The sequence below is a fragment of the Rhea americana genome, unplaced genomic scaffold (genome assembly GCF_003343005.1).
Source record: "Rhea americana isolate MKP2758 unplaced genomic scaffold, rheAme1 scaffold_108, whole genome shotgun sequence".
NCBI lineage: Eukaryota > Metazoa > Chordata > Aves > Rheiformes > Rheidae > Rhea > Rhea americana.
Window position 1 is genome coordinate 2,212,743 of NW_028185128.1, and position 25,867 is coordinate 2,238,609.

A 25,867-nucleotide genomic window follows, 5' to 3' on the forward strand; every position below is an offset into this window, starting at 1 on the left:
GGRGACTGTATCAGGGAATAGCTTCTAACACTATTTGTCTGGCCTGCAGCTAACTTCTTGCATGCCAGTCACCAAGGAAAATGTTCACTAAAGTGAAGGCCACAGACAGGGTGAGCAGACTGRTTATGTTGGATCCAGCCCTCATCCCTGCTATCCTGGATGAAGAGATTATCACATTGTGCATCCCCTTCTGTCAGCTGATTTCTCATTGGGCTCTCTCTTGCCTGTCAGGCAGACCACTCTCAGAGCATGGTTATCCAACAAAATCCACTTAGGATTGAAAATAACAACCTTGCTATGTTGTGTTCTGTGACTTTGAAGATATGAATGAACTCCCTTGTAGCARAGAGGAGATGGTCAGGAAAACATCTCCCTGTGCTTCCCCCATGGGATCAGGAGCAGATCTCACATGACTGATCACAGCACAAGTCCTTGTCTTCTCCATTCTCACACCTGCCCAGCATCCAAGCCTCCTTTCTTAAACTGCTTCCTAATCTCACAAGGAGCTTGAAGAAGGATGATCTTAGTCCATTTTTTAGGACATTGTGTTCTTCCAGAAAATGGACCCATGCAAAGAATGGAATGAAAAACTGCTCTAAATGGACGGTTTTTAAAAAGTACAGGTTTAGTTAAACAAGTTCAAAAGGAAGGCATGGGTAAGATCTCTGGAAAAAACAGTAAAATGAAGTAAACCAAGGCAGAGTGTAAAGCAGTAAGATTTTCCACGTGTTATCCAAAGAGCTTTTGACAACTGTAAACCTACTGGGACATAGTGTTTGCAATAGCCTGATGGGAGTCAGGGAACAGGTGTGATCTCTGGCCACTCAGAGGTAGTATATGTGACTCAAATACTCATCATCCCAGCTCTAACCTGTGAAACTTTAGTTTGGGACACTGGGCATGTCCCTTATCAATAGGAATGCTGATTGCTGCTCCTAGAGACATAAATTAACATAATTTAATCTAAGTGATTCAGGATTCATGTCCTTGTTTAACTTAATTGTGCTTCCATGAAGCTATGAGAGAAGCATAAAAATTTACTGGTCTGCTACTGGTTTCTCTCAATAGGGGAAACACAGAGTAACCTTAACTTGATCTTCAAAACAGGTAGCAATCAGAGCAAATAAATGTACATCTGGTAGCAGAGCTTGGGGCAGTCATGGGGTAATGAAAGAGAAAAGGAGGGTCCTGGAGATTTTAGCAGGAGTTTAAATTAATTAGACAAGGCAGGAAAGAGGCTGTTAGATTCCTATGTGCTTTTTACTGGGTAATAAAAGGCAGTGATTGCTCGCAGCAGCTCTCCTTGTGTTCTTTAGAGGACCCTACCATTTCTAGGGAGCTGTTCACCACCTAGGGAAGCCATTCCTCCRGTGAGATGGACGGGGTCATGCTTCTGAGTAGAAATACATGATTTCACAAGTGTGAGGTTTTAAATATCTGAGTGGAAGATGTCTGGAGAACTGAGTACTCCTGCACGTTGTTTAACCTCATTTTAAAGTGATCGTGTTTTTACATACCAAAACAAGTCTAGATGTTTTGTGGAAATGCTCTATAAGCCACATAGATGCTTTTTTGTTTTCTGTTGGACGTACAGCATAAAACACTGCACAGGTTTTCCTGCACTTATGTTTTTAGCTTAAATTTCCAAAGCAAATGCACATTTAAAGACCCATTCTCTTTTTTCTCTTCCTTTCCTTTCCCTCTTTTAATTTTGTATAGGGAGCCTGGTGAGTGGGCTCTTGAAAGAGCAAAGCTGAACGTTAATGAGAATTTTCTGCTTGTGGGGATTCTGGAAGAACTGGAGGATGTGCTGCTTTTATTAGAAAGATTCTTACCTCATTACTTCAAGGATGTGCTTAGCATCTACAAAAACCCAGGTAACTTTTTCCATTAAAAATCTATTCTTACAGAAACTTTGGCAAAATCTACATGACTGCTTGAAGGTAAGTTTGTGCTTTATTCAGTCCATAAAGAGATGTAGCTCCCTTTCAGGGAGCGGATTTGACTGGCAGAGGAAGGGCGCATGTTCTGCTTTTATTCTTAATGTTAATGTGTATTTTTCATTCCTGAGCAAGCTCTCAGTGCTCCAATGATCTTGCCTCATACTGGAAAGTTTATCACAAGAGTGGCTTTTCTCCTTTTAATTTTGTCATACCTGCTCTCAGAATGGTGCCAGGGGATACATACCTAAAGAAACTTTGAAGAAATGGGGTAGAGAGCTGGACACTTTTGTACCAGAGGATTTACTTTCCCTCAGCCTTGACTAACAAGTGCTGTGATTTACYGCTATCTTGAAATCATACTTCACTTGAAGTGAGTTTAGGTAAAGCACAAATAAGAACRCTTATTTATAGCACCCTAAGTAGAAAGCATGGTCAGAAAAAAGACTCAAGTAGAGAAATGAAAACAGAGAGCCTTTAATCTCCCCCTTAATTTGGTCTGTACCCAAAGTCAGATCTGAAAGGGTTCTCTCTTTTCTGTGTTCTCCCARTGTTTATTACTGCTCACTTGTTTAGGAGACAGCCTTGTGTCTTATGCCTAAACCAAGGAATACTGTACCTCTGTGGAGCTGCACATGTCATTTTGACAGAACTGATTTCATGCTTGTCTTTCACTGGGCCATCAGTATCCTATGARCCAAAGAGGGGTAGAACTTCCCTTCTTGCCAGGGGACTCGGTTGCATTCATGTCAGTGTCAAATGACTACAGCCACTGAAATGTATGTTTTATAGCAAGTAGTATATTACAAACACACGAATCAAACACTGCTTATCACTGGCTCTGGATTGAGAGCAGCTCTAACAGTGATCAATCACTTTGGAGAAATTACGAGATTCAGTAGGTGATTCTCCCCCAATCCCTGCAACCAGAACTCATCTTTGAAGACTTTGTATTTAGCAATGATACGGATACTTTAGGGGAAGACTGATATTCCTGCACTAAACATGATTTTAGTGAGTCATTTAAACCATTTAAATTAGCTGATTGCAGTAGGACAGAGAAGGCAGCTATTTTAAAACTGGACTTATTACTTTGTTGTAATGCTACATCCAGTCATAGAGCTATTTTTGCCCAATAGCAGATAGGAGGAGAGTGTGGGAGAGAATTGACATGAGAGCAGTGTCCAGTTTTTAGATCAGTTACTTCTCTTTGCTTTGTAATTTGAAGTATAAAAAGGCCCATATTTTGTAGCATATGGAAGTCTTCTAAAGGTTTGTGGGATTCAGTCTGTAAGGTTTTTCCATGGGGATATCATCCCAGAAGGAGGCAGGGAACCAATAGAAGGAGGCTGTCTTTGCAATCAGCAGATTTCTCTGTGGGAATCCATGTGATTTTTCTCTGTTGTTTTCTACGTCATAGACTTTTACTTCTTTCACAATGTGGGGAGCTAGCAAATAGCACAGTAGGATCTTGATTTTCATAAAGGTGATCTTGAAATTGTCAGATGTGAAACAARTAATGTCCCAAGATCCTAAAGTGCTGGGCAATCTTTCTCTTCTCTGCATATTCTGATACCTGTGGGAGATTYGATCCTATATTAGTCATCCCACAGTGATTTCTTCTGCTCTGGGATTTTTTGTATAAGACCTGTTTTGTCTGAAGATTAATTTCTTTTCTTTAGTGTTCCCCATGTGGATTAAACTTTATTTTATCTTTTCCAGTCATTGTCAAGGAAGAATAGAAAGGAAACAGTTTCCTTGTGTTAACTCTCTCCTCTCTACTCTTTTGTTCAATTGTGCATTTTTTCTTTCAGTCATATTTCTTTTGTGATTGTTTGTGATCGGTGCTAATGCTTATGAAAAACTAGGAAAAGCAGCCAGAACTGGGGGGGGGGAGGGGGAGGGAGGAGTGCTATGTAAGAGTTGCTACATAGTTGGCCTCACTGCACCTTAGACCTGATCTGCAACACCCTCTGCTGTTCCATCGTGAAGTGCTGGGAAGAAAAGACTTTATTCTCTCTGCATGGTGACCCACAGGGCAGCAGATATTTAGGGCCACGTATGGTGCCATTGAAAAGATTGCTTCTATTGTGGACTAATACTTACAAATTAGATCTATACAATTTACAGTTTTGTGTGCTAACCTGCTGCTCCACCTGAGGTTCAGAAGTTTATTACGGCAGTCTTTTCTTTCTTTGTATAAAGTAGATAAAGCTTTTTGAGAACTTATTTTTTAAAAATGACTGTATTGAGATGAGAAAAATACAGTGAAGGCCCCTGTACAGAAAGGTAGTATATTGCCAGGCTAGTGAATCCCTGCACTAGAATCCACTGCAGTAAGTGATTCTGGATTAGACACATTTCAAATAYTGGATTTATACAACTGCTTTGAAGCAGAAGGTAGTTGAAGGAAGGAAGTTTCCATCCAGTACTGCTTTAGTGGTATACATAAACTGGAAGGTAAAGTAAGAAATTGGTGATTGTCATCCCTCCAATGTCATGTTTTACTTAACTGTGCAAGCCATATTGAAACTTCTCTTTCATTCCTTCTTTGTCTGTAGCAGAATTTATCATCTGAGACACCATTTAATAACATTTATTAAGATAACCCTTGCTCACTGTCGTCCTCCTAGCAAGAAATAAAAGCATAGAGATTTTTCATTTTTTTAGTTATTAAATAATACTTTGATACTATTGTTCTGAAACATAGGATCAGTAAAACTGTGACAAAATTGATCAGATAGATAATGGACCGTTTACATCACAGAACACAAATGTAAGTGTGGACATCTGTCTACAGATAATGACAGAGATAATAGTTCAATGCAATATGATTTGAGCACTTTTGTCAGTGATGCTAATGATTTATTTCATTTTGGTTTTTTGTAAGCTGCCAAGAGGATAATATTAAGGAAGGGAATATTTTAAAGAAAAGAATGGAATGTAATTGGCCTCTAAAGTCATTATCACTAGCAATTGGTTACTGAGATGTTTAATACACTTGGCTTGCCAGCTGCTGTGTGTATTTTCTGTGCTAACTTTTCCTTTTGATTGTGTTCACTTACAGTTTGAAATATGCATAAATTTTTCTTGAATTTTGTGAGCTTAAAAAAGTTATCAAGTCTGCAAGACAGGAAATTTTTGTGTACAGAATGCGAGGAGAATATTTGTCTTCATTGCATTAATAAAAATGTTGCCTTCAGTTAATCCATATGCCAAATATTTTATGACTTGCATATTTTTATAACAAAGTGCAATGAAATGTGAAAGCTCTATTTGGTGGTAAAGTTTTCATTGGAACCAATCTCTTAATCTTGTAGAATACATTAAAGCTATAGGTTTCCTATTTTCTTTTCCTTTTCCACTCTCTCCTTGAAACTAATTATTTTCTTAATGTTTATATCAAGTCAAGTGTGAATGAACACTTTTATTGTGCCTATCTCATCCAAAATAACAAGCACCACCTGAACTGGCAGCCAAGACTGCTTTTGACAACAGATAGGGAGAAAAATCAAAGTGTATGTGGGATACTGGAGAACAAGAAATGCTACTTTGTTTGCTAGATTTCTTTGCTAACACAATAAAATTAACTCACTATTTTGTCTTTCTTTGACCACCTGAGCAGATAGGTTCCAATTGCAGAGCTTTGGTAGATACACTTCAGAATTTGGAGGAAGCTGACAACTGTATCACAGCCACAGAGAGGGAACTTCTGTATCTAATGGGTAAACCTAAGCCTGGCACTCAGGCCCTCCTTRGTTCTGTGAAAACCTGAAATAGTTATGGAGTAACTTCATGTGCAAAATCTCTCCTCACTCAGGAGCACAACTGAGTAAAAACCTGTGGTCAGTCCTGTTCATTTTGGCTGGTTATAGCTTGCTTCTATAACCTGGCTATAATAACCAGAAAGCAGAGGAAACTTGCACAGTTTATTTTAAAATGGGCATGTGTGGGTTTTGATATTTGTGCATTTTTAAGGGGCACAAAATATGCACAACACAGAGCAAAGCATAGCATATTCTTCCACCTTTTCAACTTCTCTGAGACAGAATAAAAATTAATAGCATCTAATGTAAAGGAACAGACAATAAAAAATGTTTTTATCATCTCAGAAGTAGCCCTTATTCTTTCRTCTTTCTGTAGGAGCTCATCAAATTTCTTTGGCACCAGAAGCCCTAAAAACATTTCTCCCCAATACCAGGAAAAGAAATCTTTGTTTCTTGAAAGTTAACTTTTGCAATAGAGAATGTGTAGATCTTACTAATAAATCAAGAAAATTGACTAACTTTTTCAAATGATTGATTTTTTTCGAATATAACGAAATTGGTCTTGCTGCCAACTGGAACAAAATGTAYTGTTGGAGTAAAATGTAAAATGATGTGCTTTTAAGAAAACACAGTGCAAAGGTGACTGCACCTCTTTTAAAAATCACATTTACAGGGAATGTTTTTATTTATGGTGGTAATAATGTCCCAGGTAATATAAACATACTGATCCTTTAAAATGTTCATGAATGCCAGTGACACAAACTTGATGCTTTTTATTTATGGGTTTCTCCTTTAAACCCGTAAGGAGGGAGATGCTGTCATTTGTCTTTACTGCAAGACTGAGGACAAGCGAGGCAGATGCTGATGAGGCCTTCCTTCATGACGTTAGGAAAAGGTCAGGTGAACTACAGAAGCCTTTGCACCATGCTGAAGATTGCAGTGCTTTTGGGGCAGTGTCTTTAGGCGGTGATCACCTTATATTCTGCCTTTGCTCAGAACAAAATGAAAAGAAATAAAAATGAAGACAAGTGATCTGCAGCTTGTAATATTTTACCCGCTTCTCCTGGGCAGTACTTTCTGGAGAAGATAGAGATTTGAGTGGATAGAAAGGGAATTCTAGACATTTCTCCTGTGCAGACATACCAAATCTTTCTCTCTTCTACAAGCATTTCCACTCTTGATGCAAGAATAAAACAACTTTGTTGAAATTAAATATAAATTCAGGGTTTTTTTGCATCTTAGTCTCTATTACTTTCTTGAAACAAAATTTGAGAAAAACTTTGAATATGCTCAAATGCTCAAAAAGTTAGATTTCTCCAAAATGCTTTCTTTTCTTTTGCCTCTCACTCTTGCCTTTTCTTTAGTCTTGTACTCTTGCCTCATGCAGCTTTCTTATTTTTCCCTGAGTAATCCTCTAAAGAGGAATTACTGTATATGAAAATCCTCTATAGAAAAGGAAAAATCCAAAATTTTTGAAGGTAAAATATGAAGCCGGACTTTGGAACTCGCTAACTACTTCCATGGCATGTTCCTGTCCATTATGTGAAGCAGTTTGTATGCATGACTTAATAGGATTTGTCCAGAAGGTGGTGTAATTTCCCTGCTCTTTTAGGACTTCCAGGGGACTTAAACATTGTGCTAGTGGTAATAGCACGTGTGAATTTACGTTCTGCCTGGGTGGCATTTTCTTCTTTATCACCCAACATCTTGTTCTAAAAATAAAAATAGGAAGTGTGGCCAGACCATTCCTCCTTCTTCCTCTGAAGTCTGAACCTTTAAAATAAGAATGCTTTAAAACGATGTGTATGGTAGATCAAGCAGTTTGAGATCTAGGTAAAGTATCTAGGTGTTTTGGGGGGCAGTTTTGTGTGGTGGTGGTGGTGTTTTTATGAAATAATTTCCCAGTTCTCTGTGTGCAAGAAAGGAAAAGGGAAGGAGTCAGAGCACAGACCTCAAATGAAGTTTGCTCCCCATCAGTCAATAGTATCTAAGATGGACTTGCTAGTCCGTCTACCACTGAGGCTCTGCTTCTTGGTTCGCTTTATAAAAATGCTGATCAAAAGGAACTGGTTTAGATGTTCAACTGTGAAAATAAGGTTTAGAGAGCAGGAACAAAATCAGACTGCTTGATCTGGGATACACAGAAGTTAGTGGATGCACCAATCAGTGATAAGCACAATCTGTGGATTTTTTTTTTCTTTTTCCTAATTCCATAAAAGGAAAATATGTTGTTTTCTTTCAGAGGATTCAAATCCCATTGTGGATAAGCTAAGCAGTTCTAAAAATGCAAACTCTTGGAAGAATTTGAGCACTTTGAGGCTTTCTCATGACTCTGTATTTTTAAAAAGATCCTCCAGATTCATCTCAGAGGCTAACCGTCTCTGTGGCAAGTTCTGCAGAAAGCACTGGTGACTCATAACAACTGCAGTTTTTCTTCTGCTGAGGAAGGTGAGGCCACTCAGAGTATGTGTGTATTGCAGTGGAAGACATGACTGTAGCACCAAAAGATATGTACCCATGAGAGTTTATGTCTCATTATTAAAATACTGGCAGCTCTAGAGGTGTTCAAGGGCTTTTGGCAGAGCTTTGCAAGCCCACAGGGAGCTCGTATGCATCCATGCTCAGTCTGCTCTACTTACATTCTCTGCTAATATGTACTTGTTAGATCAAAGTTCATTGGTATGTGCATGTTTGTGGAACAGAGCATGTCTGTAGATATACCTTCTGACCCAAAATGAATGGTATGTTTCAAGGTGAAAACTGAGGTGGCTGAAGGCCTGACATGACCGTGGCTCGCACCTCAGGGAAATCTGTTCCCTGAGGTCAAGGTGCAGGGAGATGCAATTTATGATCCCTCTGCCAAATGTATGAATAGGATTTTGCTTCCTCCTAAAGTCTGCAGGTTGTGATATTTGTTTAGGTCAGGTCAGAAATTGAAATATTTCGTACTGGCAGATCAGGCTAGTGTGCATAATACATAAACAGGAATGAGTAGTGCTAGTGCTGATCCATGATGCGGTTGTCTGGCGTTTTAGGAGGTGCAGCAGCCTTCAAGGTCTCATCATTGAATATGGAGAAGAAGGATGACTTTGGTGCTTGCCAGTAACAATACAGATTTTTAAATCCTTAGTTTAGGCTTGGATTTTCATAGGACATAAATTTGTAAAGGCTGTGCTCAGAATGAGTTGTAGTAGAAGGTGAAGTCTCTGTTCCTTTAAATCATCCTTTGAAAAACCTAGATCAAATCTTTCTTTTCTGCTTAATTGCTACTACTTTTTCTTTTCTACTACCTTTCTGAATATGTGAGCTCATACACTAGCTTTGGCAACCAACAATGTATAGTAGAAATAGACTAAATATTTTTTTCGTAGAATCACTGAATCCTCCCTTCTTTTATGCTGTAATACAGGTTGCAGTAATACTGCTGACTTGGGCACTAAGGTCTTTTTTAGTAGAAAAGGATTTCTTTCAGAGGTTGCATACAGTTTCTTGACATGCGTGTCATGATTGTTAGCTATCTCTGGAAACTCTTTGCTTCTCTGGCACTGCCTTTCCTTGATGCACACAGTCCATGTTTGGTGCTAGTTTCAGCTGTTTGAAAATGTGATTGTTTATGAGCCCTTCTAGAGATGCTGCCCATACACCTCCGGCTGGTGTCCAGAAATCTGGCTTGGGCTCTGTGGTCCACTATTTTTTTCTTTTCCTTCTCCACCACCTTATTCTTATTTCTCTTTCCCATCAATTGTCAAGGTCTTTATTTGAAGCCAACACCTTTTTTTGCTTTCTCTTACCTAAGCCTCTCCAGAGGCTTAGAGTTTTCCCCTCTCTAAACTTTCTATATAATATATTTATACCTGTAGAATTATGAAGGCCGAGACCATCTACAGCAACATCTTTGTATTTTATTACTATTCCAAAAACATTCAGGCTTCAGATTTTGCATTTCATTCCACATCTTCAGGATGTTTGCATTGTTTTCAATTTCCTTTCATCAGATCTATTGATAGTCTGTCTGGTTTTGGACTTAACCCACACAGATGTAATTTCATACTTTGTTGCAGTAAAAATAAAATGTGTTTGTGGTCTAGATCCCAAGGGACCAGTTAGCCAAACCCTTGCATCCCACATATCTGTCAAGAACTCATGCATATTCTTTTGTGTCAGGAGATCATTTTGAGGGGCTAGTGCTAGTATCTTTCAGACAACTGGAATGTTTATTAATGAGCATATCAGTCGCTAAAGATGTTATGGACTAATAGCAGTGCTGCTGCTGTTCATCTTAAGTTGATTCCCTAATGCATCTTTTGAATGTTTTCTGTTCTTAATATAACAAAATGAAAAATTCATAGGCAACCAGTATTGTTAAAGCTCTGGCACAAAGGGAAAGCTGCATTCAGATAGAACATAAGTTAAATCTCAAATAATCCTTAATCCCTGATGACAAAACACCACAAACTTTTCAAAGACGGATAATTAAAGCTTACAGTGACAGTTCATTCCTTCTAGACTAATTTACCAAATAAAATGACAGTATTATTCTAATTAGTAACATTACAGCTAAACCTCTGTTTCTGTTTATGCTTTAGAAATAGCATTTCTGTAGGAATTGCAACAGTACCAGCTTATTCAAATTACTTCCTGACAACTTTTACCTCTATCCAGGCAACATAAGACACGCAGGGAGGTAGAATGCAGTTAAATTCTGGTTAGTAGGCCTGCTTCCTATTCTTGGCTACATCCCCAGTAACAATGCACAGGTTTCCATTCCACCAACGTGGAAACAATAGAGTTGCGCAAGGTGGCTGAGGCTGGAATCTGAAAAATTTTTATTAGTAACAGGCCTAGAATTTAGTTTGATTATCACTGTGTCCCATAATATGTTTTCAGGGCTGTTGTTTGGGGAGAAATATCTTTTAATGGAAAATTAAGCGTATTTGACAATACAGGTCATATTTGATGTATTTGGGGAAGAAATAGGTATAACATGGAACAGATCACACAGTTCTCTATTTACATTGCTTTTAGAAGCATAATCATATTTTCAGTCTAGTAAAAAAGGCTATTACATTTTTTACATTAGACTAATGATAACACTTGCCTATTGGAACAGCAGTAGAATAGACTACATGTTAAATGATCATTCTCATCTCTGAAGAGATGAGAAGAGTATCTCAGAAGAGCAATGCAAGTAACATGAGAAGGTATCTGTGATGATTTCAAACGGAATCCTCTGAAATGTTTTAAAAGTATTAACTGTCAGGTAATTACAGAAAAAATAAAATTGAGGCGGATTCTACCTGTGAATTTTGTTCTGTAAGGATGAGTAGCCATAGCTAAGAAAACACTTGAGTTTTCGTATAAACACTACAATTTAAAATCAATTTTTTACAGTGATAGAAATGAGTTGCTGTAATAATTAAAATGAGGAAACCATGAAAGAGCATGAATTCTGACAAGTCAGATGTGAAATTATAGCAAGGCACTATCTGGCATGCAGCTTGCTAAAGGCATTAAAGCTATTATCAAAAGCCATTTTCAACATCTCAGAACCAGGTGGCCTGCCAGAGAGTGTGTGGGACTGGTAGGTGACTAAGAGAGGTGGCAGTTGCTCTCAAGGTAAAGAAGGCCATAATAAAGGTAACTATACTTACCTTGTCTGTGGAGGAAGTATGGATGCTCTATGCTGTAACGATTCTTGGTACCAATGGATATGAGGAGCTGTCACAGACTCAAATGTCAACAGAAAAGATTTTAGAAAGATTTTAGTGCCAAATTGCATCTGAGATCTGTCAGTTCCTGGTCAATTAGGAGTCTTCTCTTGAGTTTGGAACATCCCAAGAGTGTATCTATAAATAGGTTAGTTACTCCAGAGTACGCAGTATATTGCCCTCTAAGTCTTAAGACCACTATTATTATAAGGAAAAAAGGATAAAATTAGTAGAATTAATTTTAGCATAGTGCAAGGGTTGGCACTTGATTATGAAATAATTAATTAAGTTATAACAATTAAAATTAGCAGTATAGCTCCTTTCTCAACTGCTGCATGAGAGTCCTTCTGGTACGTCTCAGGGCCATCACTCCGGGGGGATAATTTGTTCACCTGAGCATAACTTCACACCGTATACATGCTCCTTCCTCAGAGTGCCTTGCTAAAGGCAGAGATTGACTTTACTTGTTTTGGTGTAGGAGGTTTAAGATACTGACAAGCTGACTCCTTATTCTTTCAATAGCAATTTTTGGTGCTTATGCTCCCTACTTTCTCAGTTGGAATTTCCCAACCATTTTGACCTGTCTCTCTTGAAACTTGTTTTCCAAGAAGCTTTAGCAACAGAAGAGATTTTTACTAAATAGGGCTATGAAGATTCTCTTTTTCTTCATTTCCTCTGTTCTTGGAGTTGAATCAAACTCACAAATGTAGTAAGGAAGAGTCCTCTTCTCTGCTGCTCTCAGGGTTCATCTTTCCTGTCTCCTCCCTTTCTTCTGAATTGCATTCCCATTGTATTCTTTAATTAGTACGTTCTTTCCAGTCTGGCTGCTTTTTCTATCTCCAACATTTGTACAATTGTTACTGCACTTTATAAATCTCATTGTTGTGCTTGTGGTATATATCTCTTTGGACTCAATGCGAATAACTTTTCAGTTATTTACAGATGCCATCTATAATACACATAACAGATTTGGTGTTAGGAGCTTTTTTCCTCCTCAGTTATCTTTTCTCCTTGGCAATGTTAGGACTGCTGCTAAGACTAGCATTCACCAAGGAACTGAAATTGCCAACTCTACTCTCTTTCCTATCAGTTCAATCAGCAGATATTTTGGAGACGGGAAGGTAGTTAACATGACTCCAAGTTTTTAAAGGGCTGTAGTGGTGATCTGGAGAGCTACAGATGAAAGAATCTGATTTATTTGCTGGTAGGAGTTATAATAAAGAATAGAATTAATAGACAGTTGGGAAAGTCAGTATGGCGTTGTAGAGCTTCACAAATCAACTAGCTCCCTGAAGGAGTCAGCAAGCATGTGGATATGAGATGTGTGATTTTCAGCAAGATCTCTGTCTAAAAGCTCTTAAAGAAAATACATTGTCAGAGTATGAGAGAAAATGTTTTCCTGTAGGACAAAACTGGTTGAAGTTGTAAGCATTAAATATTTGGTAGTCTACCTTTACTTTAAAATAAGCAATGTAATCCCACAGGGACTGTGCTCCGGACTAGAATAAATGATCTGTTAAAAAGATAAGACTGAGGTGAGAGAGCTCACTGCCAGTATGAAATCACCAGGAAAGAGGAACAGTGAAGTTTTTAGTGATCAAAACAAAGAAAGCAGTACATTAAAATTCAGCTTTTGTTTGTGTCCAGGCTCAACTTGGGACCTATGTGCGGTTCGGGAGATCTGTCCTCAGGGCTCAGGACTGCACTCTGCCAGTGCRCTCGGTCCTCGTTTTTGCCCAGGTCAGGAGGAAAGTGCGCATATTGTCAGATGGGTGGGTAATTTTTTCTGTGCAGGGAAGCAGTCTCCTGCAGCTTGCCATAGCCATTGCAGCATTTCTATGGCAAATAAATTCTTACACAAGGCTAGATCAAGACATGGCTCTCAGTTTTTCCAGATGACAGAAAATGATCATGTGGAAAAAGAAAGGATATTTACAGACTGCAGCCCAAATCACGTGGCAGCTGAGGGAAGAAAGTTCACATTCAAGCTGCAGCCCTAGCTGCGAAGAAGGGTGTTCGTGCTACTGCAATTATGATCTACTTTTAATTATAGGTGTTTCAGGAGCATCAATACATACCTGCTGTTGATCTGATTTATAAGTTTGGTTTCAAATCCGAGTTCAGATCTGGCAAAAGATAGCAAGGATGACAGTGAAGCCAAACAAAGGTATTTTCCTTAAAACACCAGGCCTTATTTGCCAGCTAGACCTACCAGAGGGAGCAAGAAACTGTGGGAATGGTCTCTGGTTTTCTAGCAGTGAGCAGCAGCTGTTTTGGTAGCAGTAGCAGCAGCTCATATAACAAATGTTTCATGATGAATGCAAACAAAAGCCAGCCCTGAAATTCCAGCTCCACTATGTACACATAAAATATAAAACCAGTTCAAAATAACATAACTGCTCAACTTAAGGGATTTTTTCCCCCCTCTAAATAAATTCCATATGAGCGAGAGTGTTTGGTCTACTTGGTTCTCCAGGGCTCACCCAGAAAACAATCTTATCATACAGATTGAGAGTAAAATGTGAGCATAAAGAAAGATTAAGAAAAAAATATATTTTTAAAAGTGCATGTGCAAAGAGGTGTGTGGTTTAGGGGAAGGTATTGAGGATGCCAAACATGCCTACTGGAATGAAATTGCTGCTGATGTTTGTGAGTTAGCTCAATTGACTTGCCTCCAAAACAGGACTTGGAGAAATTTTGCATGCACCTCCGTGCAATCTGGTTTCTGAAGATGACTTGTGGTTTTAAAGGCATCTTCACATTAGAAGAGTGTTATGCCCTCTAGCATGAATGTCTTTCCAGAGAGCTAGCAGGAGGATTTCTGAGGAATGCAAGGAGCTGATGGGTGCATACTCAGGGGAAATGAGGGATTAGTATTGAAGAGAAAGAAAAAAATAATACTTGCAAACTCAGGAGAAATAGAGAAGCTATCCAGGGGGCAATGGCTTAAATTGTCATCTTCCTCCAATTGCACAAATTAAAACAACAACAAAACCTCAGAATTCGTAACTCCTCCCTGCTTTGCTGCTTGGTCGGAGCCTGGAACAGCATCTGTTGTGTACTCACACAAGTGCTCCAATCTGTTACTGGACCCTAAAGAATTCTCTCTTCAGAATCAGTTTGTTTTCTCCATGCCTTTCTTTGAGTCCTCTCTTCTGGCTTCCCTGTAATAATGGATTGATCAGCTCCGTGTATCCAAATAAGAAAGAAACATTATTTCTTAGTTTTGCGAGGTCAAAGATAAAACAATCTATCCTATCGCCATGTCTTTTGTGATGTGACTCCATCTAATACTTTTTGTGTAGTAAAAATCTGAAGTGAGGTGATTTCAGTGGTCTGTCTTCTTCCATAGCTTTCCTTTAAATTGTGTTTGGTGGATATATGGAGCTATGTTATTGTGTGATGTTTTGTTGTACTTCTTTGGGTACATATGCACTAAGATTGTACCTGTAGAACATGGTAAGTATTGCATCTTTGGTATTAAAAGCACATGAATGCAAGACTCTGCAAAATCACTTGTTTCACTCTTCTCCTGCTGTTTGACTGTTTTGGTTCTTTTCCAAACAGCTGACTCCATTATCTGATTTCTCACTTTTTCTAGAATGGAAGAGGGAACAGGAAAGTGATGAAGAGCACCACTGGACCTAGCAAAAAAATACTTTTTTTTTTTTTTTTTTTTTTTTTTTTTTTTTTTTTTTTTTTTTTTTTTTTTTTTAATTTTTTTTTTTTTTTTTTTTTTTTTGGTTTGGTTTGGGGGGAGGTAGCCAGAAGGAAGTGATAAGAATTGATATTGGAACAATCCCAGTGCCACGTTAGGAAAATTACACTAAGTTGGGATTGAAGAAAGAAAAAGAGAGAGAGCGAGAGAGAAGGAAGGAAGGAAGGAAGACCTAGAAGCAGGGCCTCACTGGCAGTCTCAGTTACCTTCTCTCCAGGTGTTAGAAGCTAGAGTTGAATTTTCATGCGAGCAATGTAACACTTCAAAACTTCATTCATTTGTTTAAATCTTGCCTTCTGCTTTCTGTTCATTTCTTTCTTTTATTACTCCCTTTAATTTTGCATCCTGCTTCTCATTGTTTTGTTCCTTCTGATCTCTTTTTTTTTTCTTTCTCTCCTCCCAGCCTCTCTATCCTTTTCACAGTTATAGATCAGATGGTCTTTGAATATGTAATAGATAACATCAGCTGGTATCAGAAACTGTTGATGTACCTTACAAATAAGATGAACTTCAATAAAAATCTTAGGTCACTGTCAATATCACAGTTTATTTTCATGATATTCATAATGATAAGTTAGTACTTAGACATTTAGATCTCAGTTTCAGTACAGGAAAGATATTTGTCTGGAAAACTAAAATTGGTTTGTCCACAGACATCCAGCTGAATTTTTGCAGTGCTTCGTATACTGACTGTTGGAGATTCCTGTCCTTCTCTGAACTAGTATGGCTGTGGTACAATTGTCCCAATGGCTTGCCTAACCCACTATAAAACTAATGAAACATTTTTTACCTTTTACATTAAAATCATTACTTATTTTAGGCTTTCTTTTTAATCAGTGAAGGGAAACAGTCTTCTTTGGTTTTTCTTCTTTGCCTCTGGCTCTCCAGACGTGACCCTTCAGAGGCTAAATGGGTAGCTCTTGCAGGATTTAATGTAGTCCTGGACAGGACAAAGGCCGTCTCTGCTGGGCTCTGCAGGGCACGCTACTCCTACTGTTCAAATGAGTTATAAACCTTGCACTGCCCTTAGAGGCAATAACCTGCCCCAGTTCTACAAGTCACGGAGGAACCTTTGCAGAGCTCTGTTGTTGTTTGTGTTTGGCTTTCCGTACACAGCAACCGGAGGTGAGGACACAGCCCTGAAAGATGTGGAGCATGCTGACCTTGCTTCAGCAGAGCATTTAGTGCATGCTTCATGCTGAGCAGATGGATGGTCAGTGCAGCTGGCTGGGTGAAGCCAGAGCCCTGGGTGCTTTGCAGGACTGAGTGCTTTCATGGCATAAGCAAGTTTCAAAGTTTACTGCTTGAACAGGATCGTGTACTTTTTCTGTTACATGAAATGAGAGCATGGGATTAATGTGTGGCTGATACATGATATAACTCTCCTAAAAGTTGGTTGAAATTAGACATGACAGGAATGAGAACATAGCCAAAGCAAATTAATTTAAAATGTTGACTGAAAATATTCACAGAAAAATCTACTTTATCCTAAATACCTCTAAATACTATTTTGTGAAATATTACTATTTTAGTGCAAATATTTTGATGGGCATTGAGCTCTTATTTTATTTTACTTTGTATGTTTTCTTCCACTCTTCACTGTCCCTGTAAGTGCTCTACAAGTTTCTCAGTAGCCAGGATTGATATTTGAAAGCTCTTCAAACAACTAACCAACCTACTTTACTTACTGGAGTATTCTCATTACTTAATTTCAGATACTTAAATTTTGTGCCATGGAAGCTTCAACTCCCTGCATGCTCGGTGGATAGAGATGACCGGTGATTTTCTTTAGGAGCCTATTTGATGCCCAGCATGAATGTCTGGAGTTCAGCAGTATGAATATCTCTTATTAGTATATGCTGGTATAAATTTGGGTACAGATGAACGTTATCAAGGAGCTTGCATTCAGTAGTGTTTGTAGGAATAAGGATAAAGTGTGCATATAAAAACGGTGTTTATATCATGCCTTATTAGTATTCTCCTTGCCCGTCCAATAGATAGATCTGTGCGTTGCTGATGGCTATTTGAGCTAAGCTTTGGCAGGGGGAGAGGTTGTTTGTTTGTTTTTCTTTTTCTTTTTTTTAACACCTTTAGTACTATCTTTTCCTGCAGTGTTTCCAGGAGCAAAGCGTATGACCTAGTTCCCTGTAGCAGAAGCCCAGGACTTCTTTGCCAAGAGTAAAGGAGATGGAGGAAGAGCAAGATCTATTCCAGTGAACTCCCTGATTGGTGACAAAAGCCTCTGCAAGAGGAGTGCTTAGAATTGCACCAAATGAGTTGCAGAAAGCAGGAAACCTAGAAAGGCAGTTTGGATRCAGAAACTGTAAAGGGATCTTGAAGAGGGTGGAGCATGGCAGGATAAACAGGAGCAGGGGATGATAGTCAAAGAAACTTGTTCAGCTGTTTGGCAGTGAGGTGATTTTGCCATTTGCTTCCTCCATGTTCTCTCCGAGGTTTTTTGGATGTTACAACATGTGAGATGTATCTCTGGCCTGGCCCTGTACACAGCTCATGTTTCATTCAGTGAGAAGACCTTGATCTGTTTTTCTGCACTGAATCCTAGTACATAGATATTGGCATTTGTCCAGTTTCACCATGAAGGTATCGAGTAATGGTGCTTTTCATGTCTTCCTTAGGATTATTATTTCAGGTTTTGCAGATTTTTCAGTCAACTTTTTTTCCTCTAGATTCTTATCCTAAGCATTCTCTTTCTTAATTTAGCCCATTAAGATTTAGTGGTAAGCTTTGAGTGCCTGTGGTGCCAGTTAAATACCAGCAGAGACAGAGTATAATCTGGGAATCCTGGACCTGTGTCTGAGATGCCAAAGATCAACTTTGAAGAGATCATGGTCTTTTCTGTGTTTGGGTAATTAGTTTAGTCCACAATTTTGTGTGATAAGCCAATTGATTTTCTTTACTGACATGCTCAACATGGTGGAAATACAATCTCTTTAAGACCAATGAAACAGATTCCTCTTGTTAAGATTATTTTCTTTGCAAATGGCAAGTTCTTGCCAATCAGCATGGTGAGAAAGGGTGAAATGAATGTTGCTGGTATCCAAGCTCTTGACAGAGAGATGTTATCTGGAGTAGGCTACAGTACATCTGATGAAACAAGAACTGCTCCTCTGGGACTGCAAGCCCTTTTCATAGCAAGCCAAACTGTTCTTAGGTGAAAGTAACAGGTACAAACTGCAGCTTGTAAAATYTTGCCTGTCTGGTGCAGCTGTGCCAGTGCAGGTGGCTGATAGCTGAAAACCTCACAGTCTCTATCTTCTTGTATGTTAGCAAACAGCTTACCAAAATGTCAGCCCAGTTCCTCTAGCACTTTTAATAATAGAACAGCAGTGAAGTTGCAAAGCGTATTTGTCTGTATATTGAATTTCAATATTTACTTGGCAGTGGCTTCTGCTGCTGGTAGATCATGGGATGTGGTCACCTGGTAGGCTCCAGTACATTTTGCTGTTGCAGAATAGACTATTTCGCCTATTTTAAGGGTAGACTCACTACTTAGCCAAAGGTTCTGCTTTGAATCATTGAAAATTATTTTCCTTGGTGCATATTTTTGCAAACTGCTTATAGAAATCAATCATTTTAATTCTTGCTTAATTCAGCTATTTAATTCATAGGCAGCTTCTTTTATCCTTCCAGACCACATCTTGGTGCATATGCTACTTGTTCAACAGGTTTTTTAGAGTAGAAATTAAAAGTTAGGGCATAAACACTTCCTATCTCATGTGTAGAAAGGGAAAAACTCCAATCCCCACACATCTTTTTTATATTGTATACACGTGTGAATAATTTTATGAAGAAGTGGCATATACTAGGTTGGTATATTTTGTTAGCAATTGGAAATGATAGACCAACATATTCATTTCAAAGTAGTGGCAAACTTACACAGATTGCCATTAAAATCAAAGAAAGAATCTTTAACACAGCATTCCTGTTTGTGAGTCTTAGAACACAGACTGAGATAATCAAAGACAAGAGAAATACAAGGGAAATATTTTGATAAACAGATATTGGACACTTTACAGCATTGAATCACAGTTCAAATTTTCCCATGCTACATAAATATTCCCTTCACTTCCTTCAACCTCTTGCGTTTTTCATGTCCTGCTGTTATCTGAAGTATATTCATAAGAAATGAAACAAGAATGGGAAAAGTAGATATATTTATGAGGACTCTATATTTGGTCAGTTTAGGGTTTGGAGTTTTTTTAATAAATGTATTTAATGAAAGTAAATGTATTAGGAATATGCCAGAAATACCACCAACCACTGTGGCAAGCAGATGGATGAAGTGTCAGCTGAATGGGAAGTGTCTGGGTTACTATATTTCTTTAAAAGCTGATGACCATAGTTATTGGCCACACCAGGATGATCAGCTAGGAATATGTTTTTAAAGGAGTTCAGAGTCACAGTTTTATGTTCCCAGCACCCACTTTTGGTATCTGGCTTACAGGAAATCTTGGCCTCCATATAGGTACTGAAATAGGGAGTTTTAAAGTATTCTGGGATCAGTATATTCAACACTAAGAAAAAATCTGATTACTTGTATTGGTATCCAAATGAGTGCTGAGCTTATGTGAAAACATGGGTCTTACGGCCCTGTTGGCATGTGTAAGTGCATACACTCATCCAACACCTTAGGGCTCCCCTCAACTTAAACTTACTCCCAAGTTTCTTGGAGGTGAATTTTGGGATTTCAGACAGGCCATTACAAGGCGCCCTTGATATTTTTTATTATTTGTGTTACCATGAAAAACCCTTAATGTACCACTCTCAGATTTTTTTGTCATATTTTCCCTATAATTTATAAGCATCTTATAAGCAGGCATTTTCGTTCTAGAAATATAAATATGAGGTAAATAATAATGGAAGATGCATATGGGCAACTAAGCATTAAAACATCGGTACCTTTTAATACCTTTAATACCTTTATTTGACAAACTCTTGGCTAGTGTTCCCCCATCTTAGCTACGTCTTGCTTGAAACATTTTAATCTATGCTTTCTGCTTTGTTTCAAGTATAGTGAGTCTGTATCTACAGAGCCAAAAGTGAAGGGTAAACCTTATAATTTGTGTCACAGTGACCAGCTTAGCACAAATTCAAGTTGTGAAATGACTGCTAAAGTGGTAATATGTTGGCAGAGAGTTCATCCGCTGAAATTATTGCCTTGGTACCACAGAGGAGAATGACTGGGAGTAAGGGACTGAGAATAAGATTCATCTCCTCAAAAAGGCTTTGCACAGCCATGTGAAACAGCTGTCTTAATGCAGCATGGAAGGTCCTTAATGCCAACATAAATAACTGATAGCTGTAGAGCCCTATGGTCATGTTAGAGTGAGAAATCGGGCAAAAGACCAGGATTTTTAGGCTGATAGTAATGTGGAAGGACCTGCAGTGTCTTCAGTTATTGCTTTCATTACRCTGGCCCCCCTCAGTGCTCTGCCTGTCTGCTGTGGGCTCAGCTTATGGACCTCTTCTGGCCCTGTTTTCAAGCTTTGCACATTCCTTACAGAACTGCTGTATGGCGTGAATATTTTTTACATACACTCTGCCCTCATGGCCTTTCAAGCCCAATGCTACCTTTATATYTGTAGGGTTTTTAAAAAGTTTCTGCAAGAAGTTGACAGTGCTATTTTGCTGCTTTTTTCTGCATGCTATATCTAACTTTTTCTCTATGTGTTTTAGTCCATAGCAGGACWTGGCCCACAATGACTGTTCCCTAAAGACTATTGATATTCTCGTGTCAATAGATTTGTCTGTTTATGTTGATGCAGCTCGTAACATTGTGTGTCTCATGAATAATATTGGGGAGCTTTATTTTGCCACTTTTGCTAATTGAAATGCAGGCTAAACGTTATTCAACAAAGGCCTGGTTTGCTGCTCCCTGTTCCCTCCCCAAAAATGATTTTTGTAAAGAGTTCTTCACTGCTGTCCCATCCTTCCTGGTTTCCCATTATACTCATCCAGCAACATTAACATTTACAYGTGGCCTTTCGTACTTACATGGAAAAAGAAAGACAGTAGGTCATTTTATTTCTTAGTTTCRTGCAGTATGGTCTGGAAGCATGGTAGTCATTATGTCAAGGCTAGTGATGTCATTAAATCAAAAAAGTGCAGTCATTTTTGAAAGTTTGATGCTAGCCAGTCTCTCTAACAGTGAAGAGAAATCATGGATTGAGACACTGCAGACTTGAGATAATATGCAGGATCAAGTGAGGATGTGTCGGCTTTTCATACCATGTAAATCTACCATCCTGATTCATGGGTGTTTTCATAACACTCAGCTAATTTCCTTAACCTGCAATAGAGTTATGGTGACTGAAAATATACTTCCTGTAAACAACATGATAGATGGCAGAAATACTTGCCCATGTATCTTTCCTCCTATCAGCACAGTAATGTTAAATGTGACTTGAATTATAAAAAGATTATTGAGCAAACTATTTGCCTAATGGATTGCTCTTGTGCTGATACAAAAGCAAGTACAGTCAAGGTTTGCTGGAAGATATCACATAAGTCTGTGAAGACAGATGGTAAGTACTACAGGGGAGGCTGCCTTTGCTACTGGTTGGTGCAAATGCACTGGGGTTCCTAGGGAGGCCTTCTTCTGCAAAGATTGTAGTCTTACAAATATATATCAGAACCGTCATTTTTCCCTTTCAGGAGAAAAATATACTGTATGGAAAACAGAACAAGTACACGTGTGCATAAATTTTGGTGTTTGAACGGCATCTAAAAATGTCCTATATTAATTTGTATTAACCTGAGTAGACTAAAAGCACACTTCACCTTAAATCAGGGCCAGCTTCTGAAAACTCTCAGACATATAAATAATTCCTTGGAAAAGTTTCCTGCAACAGCTCACCAAGACAGTACATCCTGTAATATAACATCTGAGGTAGTTCATGTCACTAAAATGCTTAGAATCAAACAAGTCGCTTAAACCCTGCAGATTTTGTTTTCAAGTTCTCTGCCCTTGGCTGTGCCCGTGCTCCTAGGGAGCTGTTGAGGTTGCCATGTAGGTAGCCACTGCTTCCATATGTAACCTCCACAGCAGCACTTCCCGGTGAGGTGCTGGGGGAGAGAGATGACCTCTAGAGTTGCAGTGAACCCTGAGAATCCCAGAGGCTCTGTGACAGAGACTGCAAAAAGCCCAGGTACAAATTCAGCTGGAGTTTGGTTTAATGATTTGTGAAATCCAGCAGGAGCCTTGGTCACTGTGAAGCCCTGAGATAGCTAAACATTTGGCTTATTTACCTGTTAAACTCCAGTTGTGTAGACATTGCTGCTGCTGTTTCTGTGGAAAAGAGYGAGGATGCTCCACTTTCTGATGGGCTTGTTGTGGCAGGTGTAGATGGGAGCAGTGGGTCACCTGGAGATTCTCAAAGGAAAGAAAGATGCATTCTTGCTTCTGGTTCATAAAAACGCCAATGACATGAAGACTCTGGCAGCCTTATGGCTTTAGCCCTATTGAGAAACTCTGCATTGCCTTCTAACCTGGAGGAGGTAGAAGAATCAAGGCAGTCCCTCGTAAGGAAAAGCATGGGGTGAGAACTGTATTAGCTGCACTAGGAGATGGCACTTCTCTCTCAGCACTTTCAGTCAATATAATTCCTCTTCTTTTTAGTTTTTCTCTTGCTGAAACAAGTCTGCCTGTGTTAAACAACGGACCGTTTTCCTCAGTTTTGGCCGGAGGAGGAAGCCTTTGTCCCAGTACCCTGGCAGCTGGCCAGGAGAGTCGGGCTGTGGGCCAGAAGGGGGTGAACTTGAAAGGAACAGTGTGTTGTTTCTGCTCTTGTTGCATTCTTCCTTCTTTACTAGTGCCTCAGCCTCTGGCTGTCTTTAGTAGTTCATTATACACAAAAGAACATAACGGGAAAAGAGATTTTTTTTTCTTGACCTTCTTTAACTTACAGTAATAAGAAGCAAAGCAATTTCAGACCTTTGAGTTGTCTGTATACAGACATAGTTAGTAGGAAATCTCTTTAGAACCAAACAGATTTCTCACTTGGGAGAAAAGAATTGATATTTTATTTTCTTCTCCATTTTAATAGTAGTATTTTTATAATAAGATATACCTTTCAGTCCCATTGTACCATACCAGTAGTGGTTTTATCTGTACGGTGCATGGATTTTATTATTGACCATTACTTTGTTTTTTTAATCTTTTTGTTTTCTTCCTTTCTTATTTCGATACTTATAAAATATCATATAAGCAGTCATATGAAGGCTCTAGGAAGACAACAGGAGCCAGCACTTTGAATTAAGAATTTTAGGATYATATACTCAAGCTTTTTTAACTTACCTAGTTAACTTTTAAGTTTGCATTCCTGCAAGACCTCATATTACAAAATGGTGACCACTAGGCTTTGGAGAGTCAACCACTAGAAATGGTAGCAAWCTGGGTGTTCAAACATTTTTCCAAAAATGACATAATTTAGGTATCTCAAAGACATTTACAAAAAGGCTTTCAAAAGTGATGCTTCGGATGTGGAAGCTGAGACCTTTAAGACTTCAGGAATTTGCAGCTATGAAAGATGGATCATTAGATCATTAAGTAGACAATTAGATCATTCAGTTTGGYTTCTGTGCAATAGGCCACACAATTTCACTTATTTTCTGCACAGTAAGAAGTAACTTTGCAGTAGTAAGTTACTGTAACTACTACACTGACTTGCAGTGGTCAATAACTTGAGTTGGTTAAGACATCCACTTTTGATATAAAAATATCAAGGGGCAGCAAAGCTACCAACTCCTTTTCTTATTTTGTTCCAGTGATTAATCACCTTCACCACTTAAAAAATATTATGCCTTATTTCCAATTCACATTATTCTGGCTTCAGCTTCCAGCTTTTCAGTACCCAGAGTTTTCTCACCATGAAAGTATGTAGATGCTGTAATCAAGTCACCTCTCAATCTTTTTTTTTTTTTTTTTTGGTAAGCCAAATGGAGTGAATTTATCATCCCACTCTAAAGTGTTCTTTCCAACCCTGGAATTCATTTTGAGGCTCTTTTTTGTACCCTGATTTAGGATGTGGTTACTAAAACTGAATACTATATGCCAGTGTTGCACTCATCAATACTATATATGGAAATAAAAACACCTCTATCTCACTCCATCCCACTTAGACATCTTAAGTTTGCACAGCATGCTTCTTCTGTTATTTCCTTTTTGTGGACAAAATCTTTGACGCCAGTCTACTGTTACCTTAAGACAAAGGCAAGATGCCTGCTCTAAGTTCTCAAGTCCCGGGCTGTATCTATGTTTGCAGATTTTCTGCATAACATATCTGCAGTGTGTTTTTTTTCTGCTCATCAGCCCAGCTGAAACTTGTCTGGGTCACTGCAGCTTCCCCTACTCTCTGCAAAATGWAGTAATGTTAGTATCTGCCTAACCTAATATGTAACACTATTCACAAGTGATCTGCAAGAACCTATTTTTAAATTGTGGTTTTGTCAAATTGTCAAGTTAACTGGATTCATTCAATAGTACTTATGCAGCTATAAAAGGTAGGTTAGAAATTTCATATGAACTGCAAGCATAGCAATTCTCTCAGCAATTTGAACTAGAGAATCCTGGTATTTCCTCTGCAGATGATTTTGGTTTTGGCACCTTCAACTGTGTCTAGTTCAACTTAGAAGTTGCTTAACAGCAGTAAAAGTACCTGACCACATTCTTAAAAGAATCTGCCTTTTCATTCTACCAATGTGAGTTAATTTTCAGCTTTTTACTTTCTTGTATGCTAACTTACTTTAGCTGGGAATGCTGCATTAAATTGCCAAATATAGAGAGTCTCTTAGAAGATTCTGTGAGATTTGGTATCTGATTATGTGTGAGATAAAGCACATTTTCAGTCTTCTCGGACAGAGCCAGAGGCAGTGTGTTGTTTGGTAGGGTAGGCTGAGGTGTCCCGTGCAGCTGGAAATCCACATCATTAGATTGTACAGCTTGGAATTGGTAGAGATAAAAACACTAACACTGTGAAGAGTTTCCCAGAGGAAATTTGGAGATTTCATAATAACTACTTCTTGGCTGGAGAAGATACCTCAGAAAGTGATAAGTTTACAAAGTTTGGGGGAAAGGTATATATTTGTATTGTTGAATATTCCACATTTTGTAAGGCAAGTGTTTCATAATAGTGATACAATACTTTTAATAGTTTAAGTAGTACTTCAGCACACCATTGAATTATATCACTGTTACATTGTTCAGTTCACAGCCAGGCCAGTAAGGTGTTTACTTCCACAGTATATTCCCCACATACATGATTTGTATCCTGTAGGAAAATGATGCTTTTATTGGTTTCAACCTTATAAATCCAAGATACTTAGTACATTTCACACAATCGCAGAAACGTTGAGGTTGGAAACCTCTGGAAATCATCTAGTCCAACTCCCTTGCTCAAGCAGGATCACCTAGAGCAGGCTGCCCAGGATCACGTCCAGATGGCTTTTGAATATCTCCAAGGATGCAGACTCCACAACCTTTCTGGGCAGCCTGATCCAGTGCTCAGTCACCCTCACAGTAAAGAAGCTTTTTCCTCGTGTTCATATGGAATTGCCTATGTTTCAGTTTGTGCCTGTTGCTTCTCCCCTTATCACTGGGAACCACTGGAAAGAGTCTGACACTACCCTAATTACACCCTCCCTTCAGATATCTTACACACTTAATCATATCCCCCCTCAGTCTTCTCCAGRGTGAATAGGCCCTGCTCTCACAGC

At 38.7% G+C, this 25,867-nt stretch overlaps 1 protein-coding gene across 1 annotated transcript in view; it reads left to right on the forward strand.

Annotated features, from left to right (window-relative positions):
* Nucleotides 1-25,867, forward strand: part of UST (uronyl 2-sulfotransferase) — a 175,305-nt gene that overhangs the window by 138,920 nt on the left and 10,518 nt on the right. Inside the window, exon 7 of the mRNA XM_085310630.1 lies at nucleotides 1,720-1,877. Coding sequence (XP_085166756.1) covers nucleotides 1,720-1,877 — 158 coding nt within the window. The remainder of the gene's footprint in view (nucleotides 1-1,719; nucleotides 1,878-25,867) is intronic.